We start from the raw sequence: 17,484 nt of genomic DNA, 5'->3' as shown, positions 1-17,484 counted from the left end.
GACCATTTGGAGTCAGTGACTTCTTTTGGAGCTAATTTGCAATTACCTGAATCAGTAACACTAGTCTCCCACACTGGCTAGATTTTTATTCGCTTTTTTGTTTCCTTTGGAAGAAAGGTGGAGTATCAATCTTGTAGCACTAACAAATAAAACATTTCTCCATCTGCTCTTCATAAAACAGGGTCTGCAGGTCAGGCAAGAGCTCACCTTATGCTGCAGCAGCCCCTGTGGCCCCAGCACTTGGTCAAAAATGTGTCGTCCTACATGGGAATCCACAGCCGAGAGGGGGTCATCCAGCAAGTAAATGTCTGCGTTGTTGTATACAGCTCTGGCCAGGCTGACACGCTGCTTCTGGCCTCCACTAAGGTTAATGCCCTGCAGAAGAAAGCAGCCAAGCTAGGATCTCTGAGCTTTCTCTATGGTTCAGTGCATGGCAACAGCTTGAGCTCTGATTACTTGAGTCAGAAGCAGCCCCCTCCAATGCATTTGGCTTGGTCAGCCTTGACTGATGAAGATGGTCCTGCTGAAGCTCACACCACATGACAGTGAATACTATAATACTCTACAACAGGCATAGGCAAACTCGGCCCTCCAGATGTTTTGTGACTACAACTCCCATCACCCCTAACTAACAGGACCAGTGGTCAGGGATGATGGGAGTTGTAGTCCCAAAACATCTGGAGGGCCGAGTTTGCCTATGCCTGCTCTACAACAATTTACCATTTTCCCCGTAATCATCCATCCAATCAAATGTCCTTTCAGGACTTCTCCTACCCTTATGCACTCTCCCAATAACAATTCTCCTGCCCTCCCTTAGTCCTGCACAGCTGTGTACATTAACACTTGCTCTTCCCACACCTGATACTGATGTCCAAAGATAACCAAATATGATCAGTGTTAACTCTCAATGACAGTCATAGAAAAGTAGAATTTTAGAGTTGGAAGGGACCCTGAGGATCATCTAGTCCAGGCATAGGCAACCTTCGGCTCTCCAGGTGTTTCGGACTACAATTCCCATCATCCCTGACCACTGGTCCTGTTAGCTAGGGATCATGGGAGTTGTAGGCCAAAACATCTGGAGAGCCGAAGGTTGCCTATGCCTGATCTAGTCTAATCCCACTCAATGCAGGAATATGCAGCTGTCTCATAGGGGATCAGACATGCAAACGTGGCATTATCAGCACCACACTCCAACCAACTGAGCTATCCATTGGACCTCTTAAGAATCTCCATGGAAAGTTTTTGTAATTCCAAACAGAGTTGGATGTTTTGTTTTCTTCCAGGCTCTCAATGGGCCATAAAAGACAAACACAGCTACATGTGGCCACGAGAGCACTAGTAACCATTACTATTTGGCTAGGAACTTTTGTAGATTTTTTTGCAAGGCTGGACCCATCACCCACAGCATCCCTTGTTCCTGCATGTATCATAGAGTCATCTCCCTCCCTGTTCTACTTGCTCCATCTCATCGCCCCAGATTACCACCTGCCCCTTCTGCCATTAAGCCCAAGGTTGGCACCTTCTCTCCAATCTCAGTAAGGTCTCCTCCTGGCAGCAGCTGCAGGTCTGGGAGAAGAGCACAAGCATCTATGACCTGTTGGTATCGGACCTCATCGAAGGGTGACCCAAAAAGGATGTTGTCCTTCAGTGTGGCATTCTGGATCCATGCTTGCTGAGACACATAGGCTATGGAGCCCTGAAAAAGCAAGAGGAAGAAGAGGAGACATCTATCCAGTCAATAGTACTTGGGAAAATCAGTGAATTGCAGATTATCCTCCAGCTTCTCTGGGGCTTCTTACCACAGCTGCCACCTCCTCTCACCTGAACATTGATATGTCCTTTGATGTTCTCCATCTCTCCCAACATAGCGGACACCAGTGAGGATTTGCCTGATCCCACAGGTCCTACAATGGCCAACAGGTGCCCATTTGGAATTTTCAAGTTTATGCTGCAGGAGAAAAGTAGCAAATGGAAGAAGCATGTATATGGAAGTGGACATCAGTCTTTGGGGCCAGGAAGGAACCATCCCTATTGAGAGAAACTCTACCAGAACATTCTCACTGTTGTTCAAGGCCTGGTTTAACTTTCCCTGCCTTATCCAATAGGCAAGTGGGTAAGAAAGGACCCCCCTCCCTGCTTACAACTTTAACACAAAGGATCACAGACATATCTCTAAATCCCCTCCCCACAAACATACAAAATTGGTCTGATATGTGGTGACTTACTCTCTAATGGTGGCATCTGAATTTTGTTCCCAGGCAAAGGAGGCCTCAGAGAAAGTCACAGCACAGCCTAGAGAAGAAAGAAAAGGTAGCATTATCATCAAGGACAGCGTAGGAACGATTCCGGCCCCGTCACAGAACACAAGTCACACCTGACTTCTTACACATTTTTACCAGCCTTCTACATTCGCTTCAGAACTCTGCCTGCTTTGACCTCCAAACCCTAACCTTCAATTACCAGGGCTCGGTTCATGACATATGGCCGAAGTGTTCAGGTCTTCACTGCCCAGGTAGCGCTCTATCCGTTCAGTAGATACATTGACCTGTAAGGTGTAGAGGCAAAGTCAGGCATGCCAGGCAGCGACTGGGGTACCAGCACACCTGCAGGATCCAATTCTGATGCCTGTGCCCACTTTAAACATTTTTAGAGCTACGATCAGCACCAACTGATTAGGTTTGGGAGCTTCTCTTTCAATTTCCCTCAATGCCTCTGACATGGGGTTATGCTGAGGCATTATGGGAAACTAAAACTGCAGCACCCAGACTCAGCCATCCAGCGATGATCAGAGTGTTGGCAGTCACGGCTGCCTCCCTTGCCAGGTAAGCCTGCCTGGGGGCACTTTGCCAAAGAACCCCTCAAAACTGGGGCATGGAGTAGCTTGGTGCTTTCTGGTGCTCCATGGCTTGTTGAGAGAGACATTTGCCATACAGACTGATCAGGAGTCTATGATATGCAACCCAAAGCTAAGGGAGCCCCAGTGCCATTTGCACATCCCAGGGCCCAACCATCTCTCTCTACGAATAGGGTGTAAGCACCAAAACCTTGGCTGCCCTGGGGTCAGGCTCCCCCTCCCACCTCAGTTATAGGATATAGGTCCCTCACCAGCCTACTCACCTGCACCAGGGAGGACAATGTCAATGGCAGGAAGCCCAGAGGGAAGCGCAGTACGTTGAATAGAGAGATAGAAGTGAAGGCTTTCTGCGCATCCAAGACATTGTTTTCATCAACCATCACATACACAGCAAATGTTACCACAGAGACCTGAGGAAGGAGAGTCACGGGGTGAGGGGCATCTTCTACATTGCAAGGATGTAGAAGCAAAAGGAACAAAAATAGTGTGCTGTCTTACTATGAAAGGAGCACAGGCGAAGAGGAAGATGGAGACGGATTGCAGGTAGGCAAAACGCAGCAGCCGCTTCAGCTCCTGTGCCCGGATACCTCCGACTCGTTTCTCAAATGATGGCTCCCAGGCAAACAGCTTCAGGATCTGAAAGGATGTTTGAGGTCAGATATGGGGCTCAGTCCAACAGAGCTCTCCATCCAGTGAAAGCAGGAGCGGGGCTCCATCCTACCATGTCTCATTTCCAGCACAAGCCCCTTCCCGATGCACACATTGCAGGCAAAGGCTAAGCAGGCACTGACCTTGCATGCCTGCTTATGGAAGGCAGCTGTCAGAGATCAGAGGCAACACTCCCAGTTACCCTCTGCTTTATCTGCAATTCAAACCCCACTTACCGAGTAGTAAGCCTAAGTAAATTCAAATAGACTTAATTATCAGTAGATGTGGCTAGGATTGTGCTACAAGCAATGCAAGGTCAGACCAAAAAAAAAATCCATTGATGTTTCCATCAGTACAGCCAACTCATCACTGTGTTGGAGCAAACTGGGCTCTGCTACTCACCTTGATGCCGCTGAGAATTTCATTCATTATTTTCATGCGCTCATCCTTGTACTTCATGTTCTTCACCTGCGCAAAGAAGTAAGTTGCAAAGAGGGAGCTGATCATTGTTCCAGCCCCACATAATACGTTGCCCAGGGACAAGTCATTTGTGCTTTGTCTCTGACAGTTAGAGGCAACACATTGCCATAGTTTTGCCCTTAATTGTCCATTAGATCTCTGAAAGTGAAGCTGGGGGGTTGATGCTGTGCCCTATGGGACTTATTCTATGGAGTTCTACAGTGCTCAGTAATATACATACATATATACTGTATACACACACACACACACACACACATACATGCATTGTCGCTTTTTCAAGTTGCGTTTTTTACAGATTACAATGCTCAGTCTTGTCCTAAGCTTTGAAACATCTACATTAAACTGGGATAATCAGACTTCAGGATTTTGAATAAATGAACCGGACAGACTATTTTTAATAGGCTGCTTTTAACAGAATGAAATCTACTCACTGAAGCCCAGTGCAAAAAAATGACACAGGGGAGTTACATTCAAAATTCAAGGTTAGCATTTGGAGCACACACTTGACCTAAGAATTTGTCGCCTGTAGCAGAACTGACCTCACAGCCATTTCACACAAAAAGGCACTGCTGGTCCCCCACCTGCCCAGGACATTCCTTCCCTCACCTGGATGGCTCTGGCCTTCGTGACCAGCACAGCATTGATGGGGATAAGCAGGACCATGACAGCTATCCCAGCAAGCACAGAGGGGCCGAGCTCCAGCCACAGAAACACTATAGACAGCACAATCTGCAGGGGGGCCGACCACAGCTGGTGCATCATGTTTGTGAAGTCCATGAAGCGCTGGGCATCCGCGGACATCAGATTCACCGTCTCGCCCACCGTGGATTCTTTCCGTGTGGCATTGGAAACGGTAAGGGCCTGAAAGCAGATACAACAGTGGTTGTAAAAACTAGGGGTATCAGATATTGCCATAACCATTAGGGCACATAGCACTAAGGATAAGCAAATCTGTCAGCGACTGCCTCTCTCAGTTTCTCACTTTTCCAATCTTCACTTTAGTTCTCCACATCAGTTTGCAATTTCTAAAATAAAATCCATGAAAACCCACCAGCCTTTTAGTATGAATTTCTCCTAATATACCCATTTGCATGCAGGCTTGCCTAATGTACACATCTATGCAAAGCTGCTTCCCCAAATATAATGCATCTGTGTGTGCTATTTTCACTTATATATGCATTTTGTGCACACTTTATCCCAGTGTATGCATTTCTGTATGCATTCCTTGGCTGGATAACTGCACTGCAAAAAAAATCGAAGAAGTGTGAATGTCAAAGGGTCCCTCCATCCCAAGATCCAGGGGAAAGCAGTCAAAGTTGTTTGGTCAGCACTAAGGAAAGCAGCCCCCACAAAAGCCGAAGGACCCAACTGACCTTCTTGTAGATGGCAGCCATAAGAGCAGTGCGCACGAGCATGCCCAGTTCAAAGCAGAGTTGGAAATACTGCTGTAGGCAGATGGATTGCACCAGTGCGGTCAGAAACAGCAGCACTGCATAGAGGTAGCCATGCCAAAGGTAGGCATTTGGGTCTGACACAAAGGAGATCATCAGCCTGCGAGAGAACATAACGATGAGCATCTCCCTAAATTCCACCCAGACTTACACAAACAACACCCCAATAACACACCCACCTCCCACAAGCCCTGTGCATCAGCCTCTTGTTCTTCCACACACAGGCTACAGGCTCCTCCTCAACCAGGTCCATGCAATGCAACCATATGTCACATGTGGACAACCCACAGGCCACATGCAACCTTTGTGGCTCTCTCCTGAACACCTCCATGTCTCCAGTGGACAATTTTAGTATACATGTCCACTCAGAAATAAGTCCCATTGTGCTCAGTGGGACTTATGCCCAGTCCCAAAGTATATATGTGATAGCAGCCTTAGGGATATATCTCAATTAAGTCTAAAATGTAACTCATCACTATTCCTCAATGCAGAGACCAAACTGTGTTCTTCCCTGGAGCAAGCTCTGCTACTTATCCCCTACAATGGACAACTAATATGAGACAGCTAAAATGGGACCACAGTGTAAAACCTGGACCTGGGAAAATCATTTTTCAGATCCAAACCCTGGCTTTCTCTCAGAATGTTCCTCATCTATAAAAGCCATCTTAATGCACCATCTTAAAGCAGAAGCGCAAGGAAATTGTTTTAGTTACGCCTGGAATCTTCAGGCACATAAATTTGTGCCTTTAAAACTGTGAGAATGTTTTAAGGAATTCATCAGCGTGTGGATGGTCCCGACCGTATATATCGATTTCCAGCCAGTGACAAGATCTTTCTGCATCAGAAGCTTATTTAAACCCCACCGCCCACCATCCAGGGCACCAGGAAAGCCCAGAATAAGAAAGTGGAGCTAGGAGGACTCACTTCAGTAGCTGAGGGCTCACAAACACCAGGAGGTCTTGCACTACCTTGAGTGCCACTGATTTCATAATGTTCCCAGCAAAGGTTCGGAATATAGAAGCCATCAGCCAGCTCTTCGCATAGTCACCACGAGAGTCTTTCTTGTCTGCCTCCTTCTTGCCTTTTTCCTTTTTCTCTTCCTAAATTCAGAGCAGCGGTTTAGGCTTGGCAGGCATAAAGCAGCCCCCAACTCTCAGGGTGGGCAACTGCCACATAAAGCCAGCCATCTTATTTATTCATTAAGATTTATTAATTTGATAAATTTGTACCCCACTTTACTTGCCAAAGGAGCCTCAGGGTGGCAAGCAAGAAGATATAAACTATACAAACATATTTTGAACCTCTTAAAAAGAATTCCAATACAGATTTAGAAGGGTTCTCGAAAGAAGATGGTCTTCAATAGATGCCGAAAAGACAATAGAGACAAGGGGAGCAGGTTTCAAAGGATAGGGACCACAACACTAAATGTTCGATTCCTACATTGTGCAAAATGGAGCCTCTGAAATGTGCAGAAGCCACACACCCCCTTGCAAAGCACAGTGATATTGACACAGGACCCCCAAATAGCTCTAAGCTGCAGTGGGCTAGGGGATCGTGTGTGTAAGATTTCCTCCCATTCAGCCCAGCATTTGGATCTGAAATGTACAGGTAAGCCCCCGCTCTCTCCCCGAGCAACAGTAGTTACCAAAACCAATGCATCCTGACTCTGGGCTTTGCTCAAGCCATTCATGTGCTGGTCAGTAGCTGCTGAATGATGTTTCCTCTTCCGTTGCCGGATCTCCAGTTTCCGCTGAGCCTTTTTTATTCCAGCTGTCATGTTCTCCTCAAGCGAGCTTAAAATTTTCCCCGTCTTATGTGCATCCTTCAAGTCCCAGAGGTCATCAATTTCTAGTGGCTTGCGATAGCCCTTGAGCACCATCCTGAAAGGTACAGCAGATTTACTCAGGTGCTCAAAACCCTTGCTGATCTTCACCCCGCTAACTCATTGCTTTGACCATGCTCAGGCACAATAGTGAAATGAGCACAGTATCCAAGGGTTGGGGCTTTGGGGGAAGTGAGAAGCTGCCAGCTCCCCATCAGCTGGCACTTGTTGAACAGAATGAAGAATTCCAAAAGGTTAGACACAGCAGAGGAAAAATAAAGACTGAAATAGGAGCCTGGTTTAAAATACTACAGTGCAGTACGGCATTTCTCACCATGCAAAGATTTCAGATCCAGAGCCCTTTGCTCTTGCTACCCTTAGCTCTCCCATCCTCAACTCCCCCCACTTTCCAATTGCTTCACACTCAGCTAAAGACCGACATATGAGGGAATCCGATATAGTGCCAAGTGGACATTCCATCAGCACACGGATTTCTCAACAGAACATTCTCCCCCTCTCCTCCTCTGGTGCCCCCCTAAATATGTTCTCAGGGTTCCCCTAGAGGATGCAGGGTATGCACTGATGGGAACTGGTAAGAGGAAATTAATTATATCTAATCCTTTAGAGATCCACTTGTGTGGGATAACAACAAAACAAGAAATGGCTGGTGTCTGTTTTTAAAACACGGGGCAAGCACATAGAGAGCCCCAGTTAGCAGAGTATTAAGTCTCATTGTTAGGCAGATTAATGAAGCATAGGAATTGGCCATTGAAGTTTTTTTCATTTCCATTCAGCTGCATGAAGCAGCTGACCCACACTACCCTCATGCAATGAAACAGACCACACACTGAAGTAAGTTTAAAAATGATTTACTTACTTAACTGAGGTCACAGTCATGCATTTTCCTTTATGCAATCGCAGTAAAATAATGCAGGTAAAATACTTAGTTGAAATACATCAAAGCAGCCTCAGACACATGTCTGAGGATGGGAGTTAGGTTGAGGCACATCCGCCTCCATTGCTTGTAGCATAAATAAAGAGAGAGAGAGGAACAAGAAATAAGCTTTACTTCCTCCCTCTCAGAAGAAGAGGGGGTGTGACCTCACTGAGCCTACACTAGTGATTAGAACTCTGTGGTCTTAACCCCTTCATATACTAACCAGCATTGTTAGGTTTGACTGCAAATCTCCCACATGCACAATGGGAGGAGAGCAGGGGGAAGTCTTGTTTCATAAGCAGAAATCCTTGCACTGATGGGACAGATTAGTTGACCCTAACCCAGTGGCAGAGCTTCATGCTCAAGCACCAGGGGGCGGAGAGCAGGCGTGGCATGGCTGGCACATGTCCTGGGTGTGTGGCACGTGTCCTGGGTGTGTGGCACGTGTCCTGGGTGTGTGGCACCCAGCGTGGGCGGGGGGGCAGCCACGATGGAACCCCACCGGGATCACGCTGCTGGGGGCATGCACACCCCCCGCACCCCTCTTCCTCTGCCAATGCCCTAACACTAACCTTTATTCTCCTAGATGTAACGCACTTATCTTTTCCACTCAGATTTGCATACCTGCTGTACCACTGGAAAGTGAGGAAGCTCAGGAAAGAGGCCACAATCTCTGGGTTCTGAAAAACACAGGAGGCAGAACATCTAGGTGAAAAATTCAGGGAACAATGGTGACGAGGTGTGACTAACTTATCACCTTTGAAACAAAGCCTTCAAGACACATATGGCAAATTTTCCTTTTGAGACCACCCCCACCAAACACTCACTTTCTTTGCAGCTTCCTTCATTTCGGGGGCAACGTCAGAAACAATAGAGATGAAGAACAAAATAAGTTGGAGCCCATAGGAGAACATGAAGAAGCTAAAACGTGGCACATCAGTGATGGAGCCCTGCAAGAGAAGAAAGCAAATGGGAGATACTAGTGTAAGTAACCAAATTGTGGAGCTGGACCCACTTATTCCTAAGCAGTTAGGGCTAAAGCCTGTGCACCAGGACACTCTTCCTGCAGCTTCTTTTTGGCCTTTCTTCCCACTCCCCCCTGCCTCAGGACTGTCCTGAGAAATAGGGTGGGTGAACCACAGCAGACAGGCTTGCAGAGCTGAATGACCCCAGAGGTGGCTTTGCTGGGGCCACCTCAACCTTTGCCATCCTGGGTTGCCTAGTTTTTCATAGGCTTCTTGTGTTTCTGACCTGTATTGCTTGCCGGATGAGCGTCTGGAGCTGAAATACACCACAGAGCACAGAAAGGAAGAGGAAGATGAAGAGAGTCCCCGAGTCTCTGCGGACAGTGAAGCGGCGGCTGTCATGGATCAGCAGAACGAGCAACTGCAGTAGCGAAAAAGAGCCAAGAGTTTCAAGGTTAGGAAATGGAGGGAGGTGTGATGTAAACTCATGGCACCAGGCTGGACATTGATGAAGAGGAACCTGAGATCTACATTCTTAGCTCGCTGAACATGCTCACTTGCGACAAGCTCAAAACATGGCTTGTGACTTCTACTCGAGCTTCCAGAATGAGATCTGGAAACAGACTGATGTATTAATTATGAAATAAGAGAATGGCCTTTGCCTTCATAATTCTAAATTTGTATAATGCTAAAAAACCTACCTCCACGCCCTAGCTCAGATCAGCTAGCCAGAGTGTAATTAAATGTGACAAACTAAATCAGTGGTTCCCACCCCACCCACTTGAAAACTGCTAAGAGTCTTGGCAGAACCACGTAATGGTTTTTCTGCCTGTTGTAGCAATTGTGATGTGCTGTGCTAGATGCTGTATGATTTTCTACTGTATTTTTATTGCTGCTTTTATTTCCTAAGATATGGTTTTTGATGATAGAATTCAAATTACAATAAAAGAAAAGAAATAGAAGCAGCAATAAAAATACGTGTGTGTGTGTGTGTGTGTGTGTATAGATGGATGGATAGATAGATAGATAGATAGATAGATAGATAGATAGATAGACACGAAGGAGTATTGGGCAGGGGTGAATCTGATTGATTGGGTTGTCAGTTTTTAACCCTTTCTCCCTGTAGTATTTTCCTGATAAATGCTGCCTCATCTCAAATCTGCTACTTGCCCCACAGGAGAAAATATACAGGTACCCCATCTTCAGGGACATACTAGATAAGATGTGACTTGAGGTGTATGATGCACCTTGGGGTAGCAGGTTGCCATTGAAGGGACAATGCAAAGGGGATCTACTCTCGTGGAAAAGCACTTTGAGAGTAATATGAGGGTGATGGCCAAATTTTGTGCGTTGAATATTTGTACTAAGATTGTCCCATTGATTTTATTGTATTTTAAACCACCCAGTGGACTTGGGCCAATGGGCAGTTGTTGTTGTTGATGATGATGATGATGATGTTTTCTCACATGCTGCTTAATGTTCCTTGTTAGTTTGTTCTTTTCATGGTGTACTTGGGAAATATGGGAGTTTGATGATGGGGAAATGGTGTGGGATCACTTTTTATTATGTTCTAGTGCTTGCTTTTTATGTTGTGGTATAAGGTCTGGGTTAATAAATAAATTTATTATTATCCTAAATCTCCCTTAAAAAGAAAAAGCAGTTTTAGGCAGCTGCTTTAAAGATCAGAGAAGATCAGAGTGCTGGCATTTGGGGGGGGGAAGCATTTGACTCTTTTCTTCCTTGTTTCTTCTCTAATGTAACCCCCTCCCTTCAAAGTACTGTTCTGGGTCTCAGGACTTGTATTAGCACACAGCCCAATGGAAACAGCAGGACTGAAACTAGAGTTGGCAACTCTGTGGTGAAAAAAACTTGTTCTTTTATAAAGGACACTTTAATTCCAGCACAGGACATGGTTTGACGAAGGAGAGCTCTCACCCAGCTAATGAAGTAGAGTGCCGGATTCAAGTACTGGACAATTGGGTTTAGGCTAACAGAGGTTGGGTGCGGGAGGTGTCCTTGGTCTTCGGCAACAGTGAAAACCACTTCAGCAAGTGCCATCAGTAAGAGCAGCGCAGTCAGCACCTGGCAAAGGAAGAGCAGAAGTGTCAGGTTGCTACCTGCAACGTTCTCTAGGAGAATAAGGTTGCAAGGAGCTTCTAAACCCATCGTGGAGAAGCTACACATGCAGGGCAAAGCCACATTCCACAGCACAAGAGGCCCAGGAGGACTGCTGTGCATCACACCCTCCGTCAAGTAAAAATCAAGTGTACTGATATGCCCTTTTCCTGCAAGGAATGCACTCAAAGCGGGTTCAAAACACACACAAAAATCCCTGTGTTATTTATAATATAAACATATGTATATGAGTTTGGCCAAACTGCGAGAGGCAGTGAAGGATAGGCGTGCCTGGCGTGCTCTGGTCCATGGGGTCACGAAGAGTCGGACACGACTGAACGACTGAACAACAAAAATATATGTTTGTTAGTTTTGATTGAGTATTCCTTTTTATAACAATCACAGCACAAACTACAGTACATCAACAGTAAATACACTACAGTGGTACCTCGGGTTAAGTTCGCTTCAGGTTACATACGCTTCATGTTACAAACTCCGCTAATCCAGAAATAACACTTCAGGTTAAGAAATTTGCTTCAGGATAAGAACAGAAATTGTGCTCTGGCGGTGCAGTGGCAGCAGGAGGCCCCATTAGCTAAAGTGGTGCTTCAGGTTAAGAACAGTTTCAGGTTAAGAACAGACCTCCAGAATGAATTAAGTACTTAACCCGAGGTACCACTGTACTTGATTTCTAACAATTCTGTATATACTAAACACCACCACTATCGTGACAGCATTACATAAGCAAGACACGGTTCAAAGACTTCTGGCCAAAGGACATTTCAGTTCATCTCACCCTCTGGCTTTCCTGCTCTTTCTACCCACATTTCCCAGTTAGCACAGATCCCTACTTCACTTAAACCCTTTCAGGGTTTCTCACATCACCACCATCCACCTCCCAGAGAACTGCTTTGCCTTTTGATCTGCATGCCCTTTGCTTCCACCCTGCTACTAACTTCAGGGCACACCTTTCTCTCCCACCTGTTTAATTAGGTAAATTCTTGTGACAGATGATTTCTTCATCCTGGATGTGCAGAAGTGGAAAAGCTGCATTGGGCCAAAGAGCCAGAGGAAGCCCAGGGGGATCCAGACCAGAACAGTCTGTTCAAAGCACAGTGGCAGGTCGGCATCATTCCGGTCCAGGAAAGAGGAGTTCTGGAGGCATCAAAAAAGAGAAAATAAGGTATATGCCAACACTTGCTAAGATCTTTAGCCCACATGTACTACCTGACATAGTTTCACATGTATCCATGCCCCATACCACTATGCGTTGCACCAGGGATGGAGATCCTGTGGTACTCAAGATGTTGATGGAATCCAACTCTCACCCACCCCAACCAACATGGCCAATGGTCGAGGATGATGGGAGTTGCAATCCAGCAACACTGTGGTGGTGGGGACACAGGTTCCCCATTCCTGCCTTACATCTCTGTCCCAAGTTCCACTGTGGATCTACACAATTACCATGTAAACATTGACAGCAATTGCCACAATTCCAATTCCACAGCAACTGCCATGAACCCATTACAATGCTATAACATCTTCCAAAGATTTACTGCATTTGCCCAATGCATCATAACACAACCCCAGGATAACTGATTTCCACCTCCATTCTCCACTGCTGTTCTTCTGAGGGTGTTCTTGTTCCATTGATTAACAACTAATCTTATTCATCCTTATGCTAACCCATTCAGTATGACTCACCTGCAATCAAGCCAGTTAGTGATGCTTTGGGTTAGAATCCAATGACATTTTCAAGTGGGCAAAAGTCAATGTTTGTATTCACCATAACACAGCACTGATGTTTACTACCAGCATGTAATTGTGTTGAACCTTTGTTGCACATGCTATCTAATAACAGCAGTTATCAATTAGAGATACCCTGGTGGGATATCTATATGGGTGATGGTTTATGATGTACATGTTGTGTGAGCTAACACTGGTGATACTGTGTTTAACTCTCGTCCTTTCTTCCCCTTAATTCAACATTGACCATTATTTCTGCAGAACAAAACTGGATTTCATTTTTACTACACTGGGATCAAAACAGCTGGAGAAAAACCTGTATCTTACAGCACCACGATTGCAGCCCATGTTCCCTTTAAGGAAACTGTAGCATGCAGCTTGGTTGAGCAGTTTAAATGGAGCAAATATAATTATTTAGTAATTTTGCATGACTCTTTAGGGTTTGTATTTGTAAAGAAATTTTGAGTTAATTGTTAAATGAGGGAAACAGTTAACGAATCTACAGTGGAGAGAGCCCCACAACACTTCCCCATGATACACAACATGCAAAATGATGCCACAGTGCCCCACTGAAGGCAAAGCCAGTAATGACCCCACTGCTGCCAGCCTCCAGGGCATCCCTCTAGGAAGGGGATTGATTCCCTTTATGTGAGCACCATTTTGGAGCAGAACAAACACACACAGGGCAGTGGTGGACCTTGGTGTCTCAAATTTCAGTGGCACTCTGTACGACACCAAAATCCAGCGCTCTTGCCTACCATTGGACGTAACAGTGGACTGCGCTCCCCTGGAGCTGATAAAACCCCATGCTGTACACTCTTGAGTTGTAATCTGTCAACATGGGATCTACATACAAGTAATGATGCGCTGTAATTGGGTGCTCTGCTGTGACAATATGGGCAGGATGGTTGTTGTCATTGTTGGGGGAGTGCCTGTTTTTTGTTTTAAATTAAAACCTCCCACTGAAATATATGAAATACAAGGGTCAGGATGGTGTAAAGTTGTACTGCTACTAGGGGCAAAACCATGATCTGGAGTACAAAATATGTATCCTCTTTCTGTGTCACCCTCACAACTCCTCACTGTTTCAGCTGTGCTGCAGATACCCAATTGCCAATGAAACTACATCAGTGGAATATTCTGACGGTTTTATTAGTCATGTGTTATGTCATTGACTCATCTAGTCCAGTATTGTCTACTTGGACTGGCAGTGGTTCTTCCAGGTTTCAAGCAGGCACCAATGGGCTTTTGATGTTTGCCCTGACAGTTTGAAGTAATTGCTGGAGATGTCACCATTTCAGAAACACAAAATCTCATTTTATTGGAGGCCCCAGGAGAGTCCTGCCTGTTACATATGAAACAGACGCTTGGCATGAACAGAATCAGGGGAAATTCCAACATCCTTCACTACAAGGAAAAACATTAGTGTTGTACTTTACTTGCCAAGAGGACCACTAGTAGCTAAGGACGTAAAGAGACAGCAATTTCCACCCTGTCCTGCCTTTGTTGCAATCAGCACTGTTTCCATTCTGCTACAGTTCAGTTATAACCTAAGTTATTTGTTTTGCTATCTGCTATAGCCGAAACTAACATAATGAATTATGTAACCATTTCAATGCATTTTAATGAAAGGGAAACATCAAAAACAACACAGAACATAATTATGCATGTAATATTCATGGACTTCAATAAACAACAGCTGATACCATTTGTATTTGCATGATTACTGTTCCTGATCTTGGGTGAACATACAAATTGTGGCAATTTCTGCTCCCATTTCTGTTTCTGGTGGAATGCCCTGAGATCCCTACAAGCAGTAGATGAGACAACAACTCTCAAACAAAGGCAGCTGTACAACCAACTTCACTCATGAGCTCTTGTTTAGCAATTTAAATCTCCTGATGCCCAGGACTTCTCCATCAATGACAAAGAAACAGATCTGGCCAATTCACTAGAAAACCAGTACCCATGGCTGACAGGGTGGCACGACAAATTAAATTTACTTCACAGGCATGTGGAGTGATCTAGATCACGCAAAGGACTGGAGACTCCTCAAGTCAACAGCTAACCTATATGGTCATAATTATCAAATACCATAAGCCCTGGGAACATACCACTTCAGAATGGAGGAGAGGACCTGAACCAAGTGAAATGTTCTCTGGGAAGCTAACACATCAAGGAGAGACTTAGCCTATGGGCCCTTTGCCTAAGATGGACATATTTGTCAACTCTAGCATTTGTTGTGCACTCCACACACACAACACAGCACAACCAGTACTGTTGGCTACAAGATCATGATTCTTTCAGACTTAATTTCAGGTGAGGGAGAAGTGGAGGAAGAGGCCCACATTCAGAACTCCTGTGATAGATTTCATTAACAGGAAAGGTTTCTTTTACATATGGAATGAAGCATTTGATCCCCCAGTTGCATTCTGCTATACTATGTGGCATGTCCAATAATGTAGATCACCTAACTGTGCCCCTATCTTCCGTTTCTGTGTGAGATTAAAGAACCCTCCTATTTTCTCTACAGTGAATCATTTGAATCAGAGTTACCAGTGAAATGGTCATGATTGTATCATACATGGAGTGTTAACATCTCCACTAATGCTTTGGAGCCTTCCTGCCCTCTAAGACACTATTATTATATAGGCGTCCCACCTGCATAGGGGTTATGTTCCAGGCCCTCACATGTATAAGTGAAATTGTGTAACATGTGGAGAACCTGCTAAAATGCCTTCAAATGCCTGTTTCCCCCTACTAAAAGTTGTTTAATTCTTTATCTCCCTGACTTCTGATGGGAGAGTGCTCCACATGGGAAGGCGCCACTGCCGAGGAGACCCTCTGCCTGGGAAGAGTCTCCTCAGAAGCCATGAGGACTGTCCAGCTCTCTCCCATCTTCCAATGCTCAGGGCACCCACTGGAGCAGTAAGCAACACAAATATGATGTATTTGTTCATTGTAAAACCCCAGACTCGCTACATTCAGACTGCAGGCTTTGCTTTTACTAAGTGTTCACACAGAACTAACACACCACCACTGTCCCAACTCTCAAAGTAAACAGCCCTAACAGAGGCGTTTAGCCATCCTCCCGCAGTTCAGGACATGCCACTGCACTCTGGCCTTTAGATTTACGGTGTGACATCCCTGCCAGAAGCTGAGCTACCATCCGCTCATGGAGAAACCGCCACTCACCCAGAAAACTGAGCCACAGTACTGCTCCAAGGCTGCTGCCATGGCAAGGCACTTCTTCCTCCTGCCTTTGTCCGACCAATCTATCAGCCCGAGAGGCTGAGCAGGACATAAGTATCACAGGTTCAACGGAGGGGCGTTGGGCACAGCCTCTCAACAACAGATCATTAATCGTTAACTCCTGGTGTGCAGTCAGCCCCATGGATCAAATTCATGAACCTTGGATGGCAGAGGCAGAGGAGCCACCTGGGTATTGCCAGAGACACTGCAGGAGACAAAGTGGCATGGATTCTGGTGGGCAGCAACATAAGCTGTCTTGGATGAGATCCCTCAAGTTGACGACTCATCACTAGTCTAAGACCCCTCCCCAGTGGTGATAAAGTTGAATACTGCCTTGGAAGAAAACGTGGGAAGACAAGCACCACCCCTTTTCCACACAATCTCCCCTTTTCCACACCAAGGAATTTCCTGTGCTACTCTCCACCTCAGTGGATTTCCAGGATAGTCTCGGTCTGATTCTGCCCCATTGTTCTTCTGCATCATGATTTCTGTGGGCAAGGGGTTTCTAAAAGTATGCAGCAGAGTCTTCCCCATTCCAGCAGCTAGGTATCCCCATTGTGTAATCCTACACAGCCAGTCAAGCATCACAAGAGTGTTCTAGTGTCCCATCAGATTGGTACTGCACTGGAGGATCCATAGATCTCAACTGGGGAGTACTGAATCACAAAAAGTGGTCCGAGAGTGAGCAAACCAGGTGGGGGGGGGGCGGGAACTATGAAAATATTACTTGGGACAAAAACTGTGAATAAATAATAATAATAATATATTATTATTTATACCCTGCCCATCTGGCTGGGTTTCCCTAGCCACTCGGGGTGGCTTCCAACAGAATATTAAAATGCAATAGTCTAAACAGGGCTGCCTTCAGATGTCTTCTAAAGGTCTGGTACCTGTAGTTGTTTTTCTCTTTGACATCTGGTGGGAGGGCGTTCCACAGGTCCCAAGCTACCAGCAGTAGTACTGACCTCTGTGTCCCTTCCCCCCCCCCACTTGCCCAAAGTGCTCCTGTAACAAACTGAAAAAAGCCAAGAGAGATTCTGCTGTCTCATTCATTATACAATCAATAAACCCAGAACCGATAGTGATTCATAGTCCTGACAAAAGGGTCCAATGTCCATAGAACAAGCAATTTAAATCCCTTGTGGTTAATTATTAGATAGGGACATTGTTTATAAAATGATGAGATTTGATTAACTATCTGTATGGCAGCAGTC

The 17,484-nt window shown here is 45.5% G+C and overlaps 1 protein-coding gene across 1 annotated transcript in view; it reads right to left on the bottom strand.

Moving 5' to 3' along the window:
- ABCC2 (ATP binding cassette subfamily C member 2) overlaps window positions 1-16,547 on the bottom strand; it is a 33,942-nt gene extending 17,395 nt beyond the window's left edge. The window contains exons 1-18 of the mRNA XM_033149921.1: window positions 16,214-16,547; window positions 12,254-12,427; window positions 11,093-11,239; window positions 9,444-9,578; window positions 9,020-9,142; window positions 8,817-8,872; window positions 7,079-7,313; window positions 6,358-6,533; window positions 5,356-5,533; window positions 4,589-4,843; window positions 3,905-3,970; window positions 3,353-3,490; window positions 3,118-3,264; window positions 2,461-2,545; window positions 2,226-2,292; window positions 1,822-1,948; window positions 1,520-1,696; window positions 208-375 (exon numbers count right to left, since the gene is read on the bottom strand). Coding sequence (XP_033005812.1) covers window positions 208-375; window positions 1,520-1,696; window positions 1,822-1,948; window positions 2,226-2,292; window positions 2,461-2,545; window positions 3,118-3,264; window positions 3,353-3,490; window positions 3,905-3,970; window positions 4,589-4,843; window positions 5,356-5,533; window positions 6,358-6,533; window positions 7,079-7,313; window positions 8,817-8,872; window positions 9,020-9,142; window positions 9,444-9,578; window positions 11,093-11,239; window positions 12,254-12,427; window positions 16,214-16,255 — 2,496 coding nt within the window. The 5' untranslated portion in view covers window positions 16,256-16,547. The remainder of the gene's footprint in view (window positions 1-207; window positions 376-1,519; window positions 1,697-1,821; window positions 1,949-2,225; window positions 2,293-2,460; window positions 2,546-3,117; window positions 3,265-3,352; window positions 3,491-3,904; window positions 3,971-4,588; window positions 4,844-5,355; window positions 5,534-6,357; window positions 6,534-7,078; window positions 7,314-8,816; window positions 8,873-9,019; window positions 9,143-9,443; window positions 9,579-11,092; window positions 11,240-12,253; window positions 12,428-16,213) is intronic.
- Window positions 16,548-17,484: the final 937 nt, after the last annotated feature.

Source organism: Lacerta agilis, chromosome 5 (genome assembly GCF_009819535.1).
Source record: "Lacerta agilis isolate rLacAgi1 chromosome 5, rLacAgi1.pri, whole genome shotgun sequence".
Taxonomy (NCBI): domain Eukaryota; kingdom Metazoa; phylum Chordata; class Lepidosauria; order Squamata; family Lacertidae; genus Lacerta; species Lacerta agilis.
The sequence above is the reverse complement of the archived record's forward strand: the minus strand, read 5'-3'. Positions and strand labels throughout refer to the sequence as shown.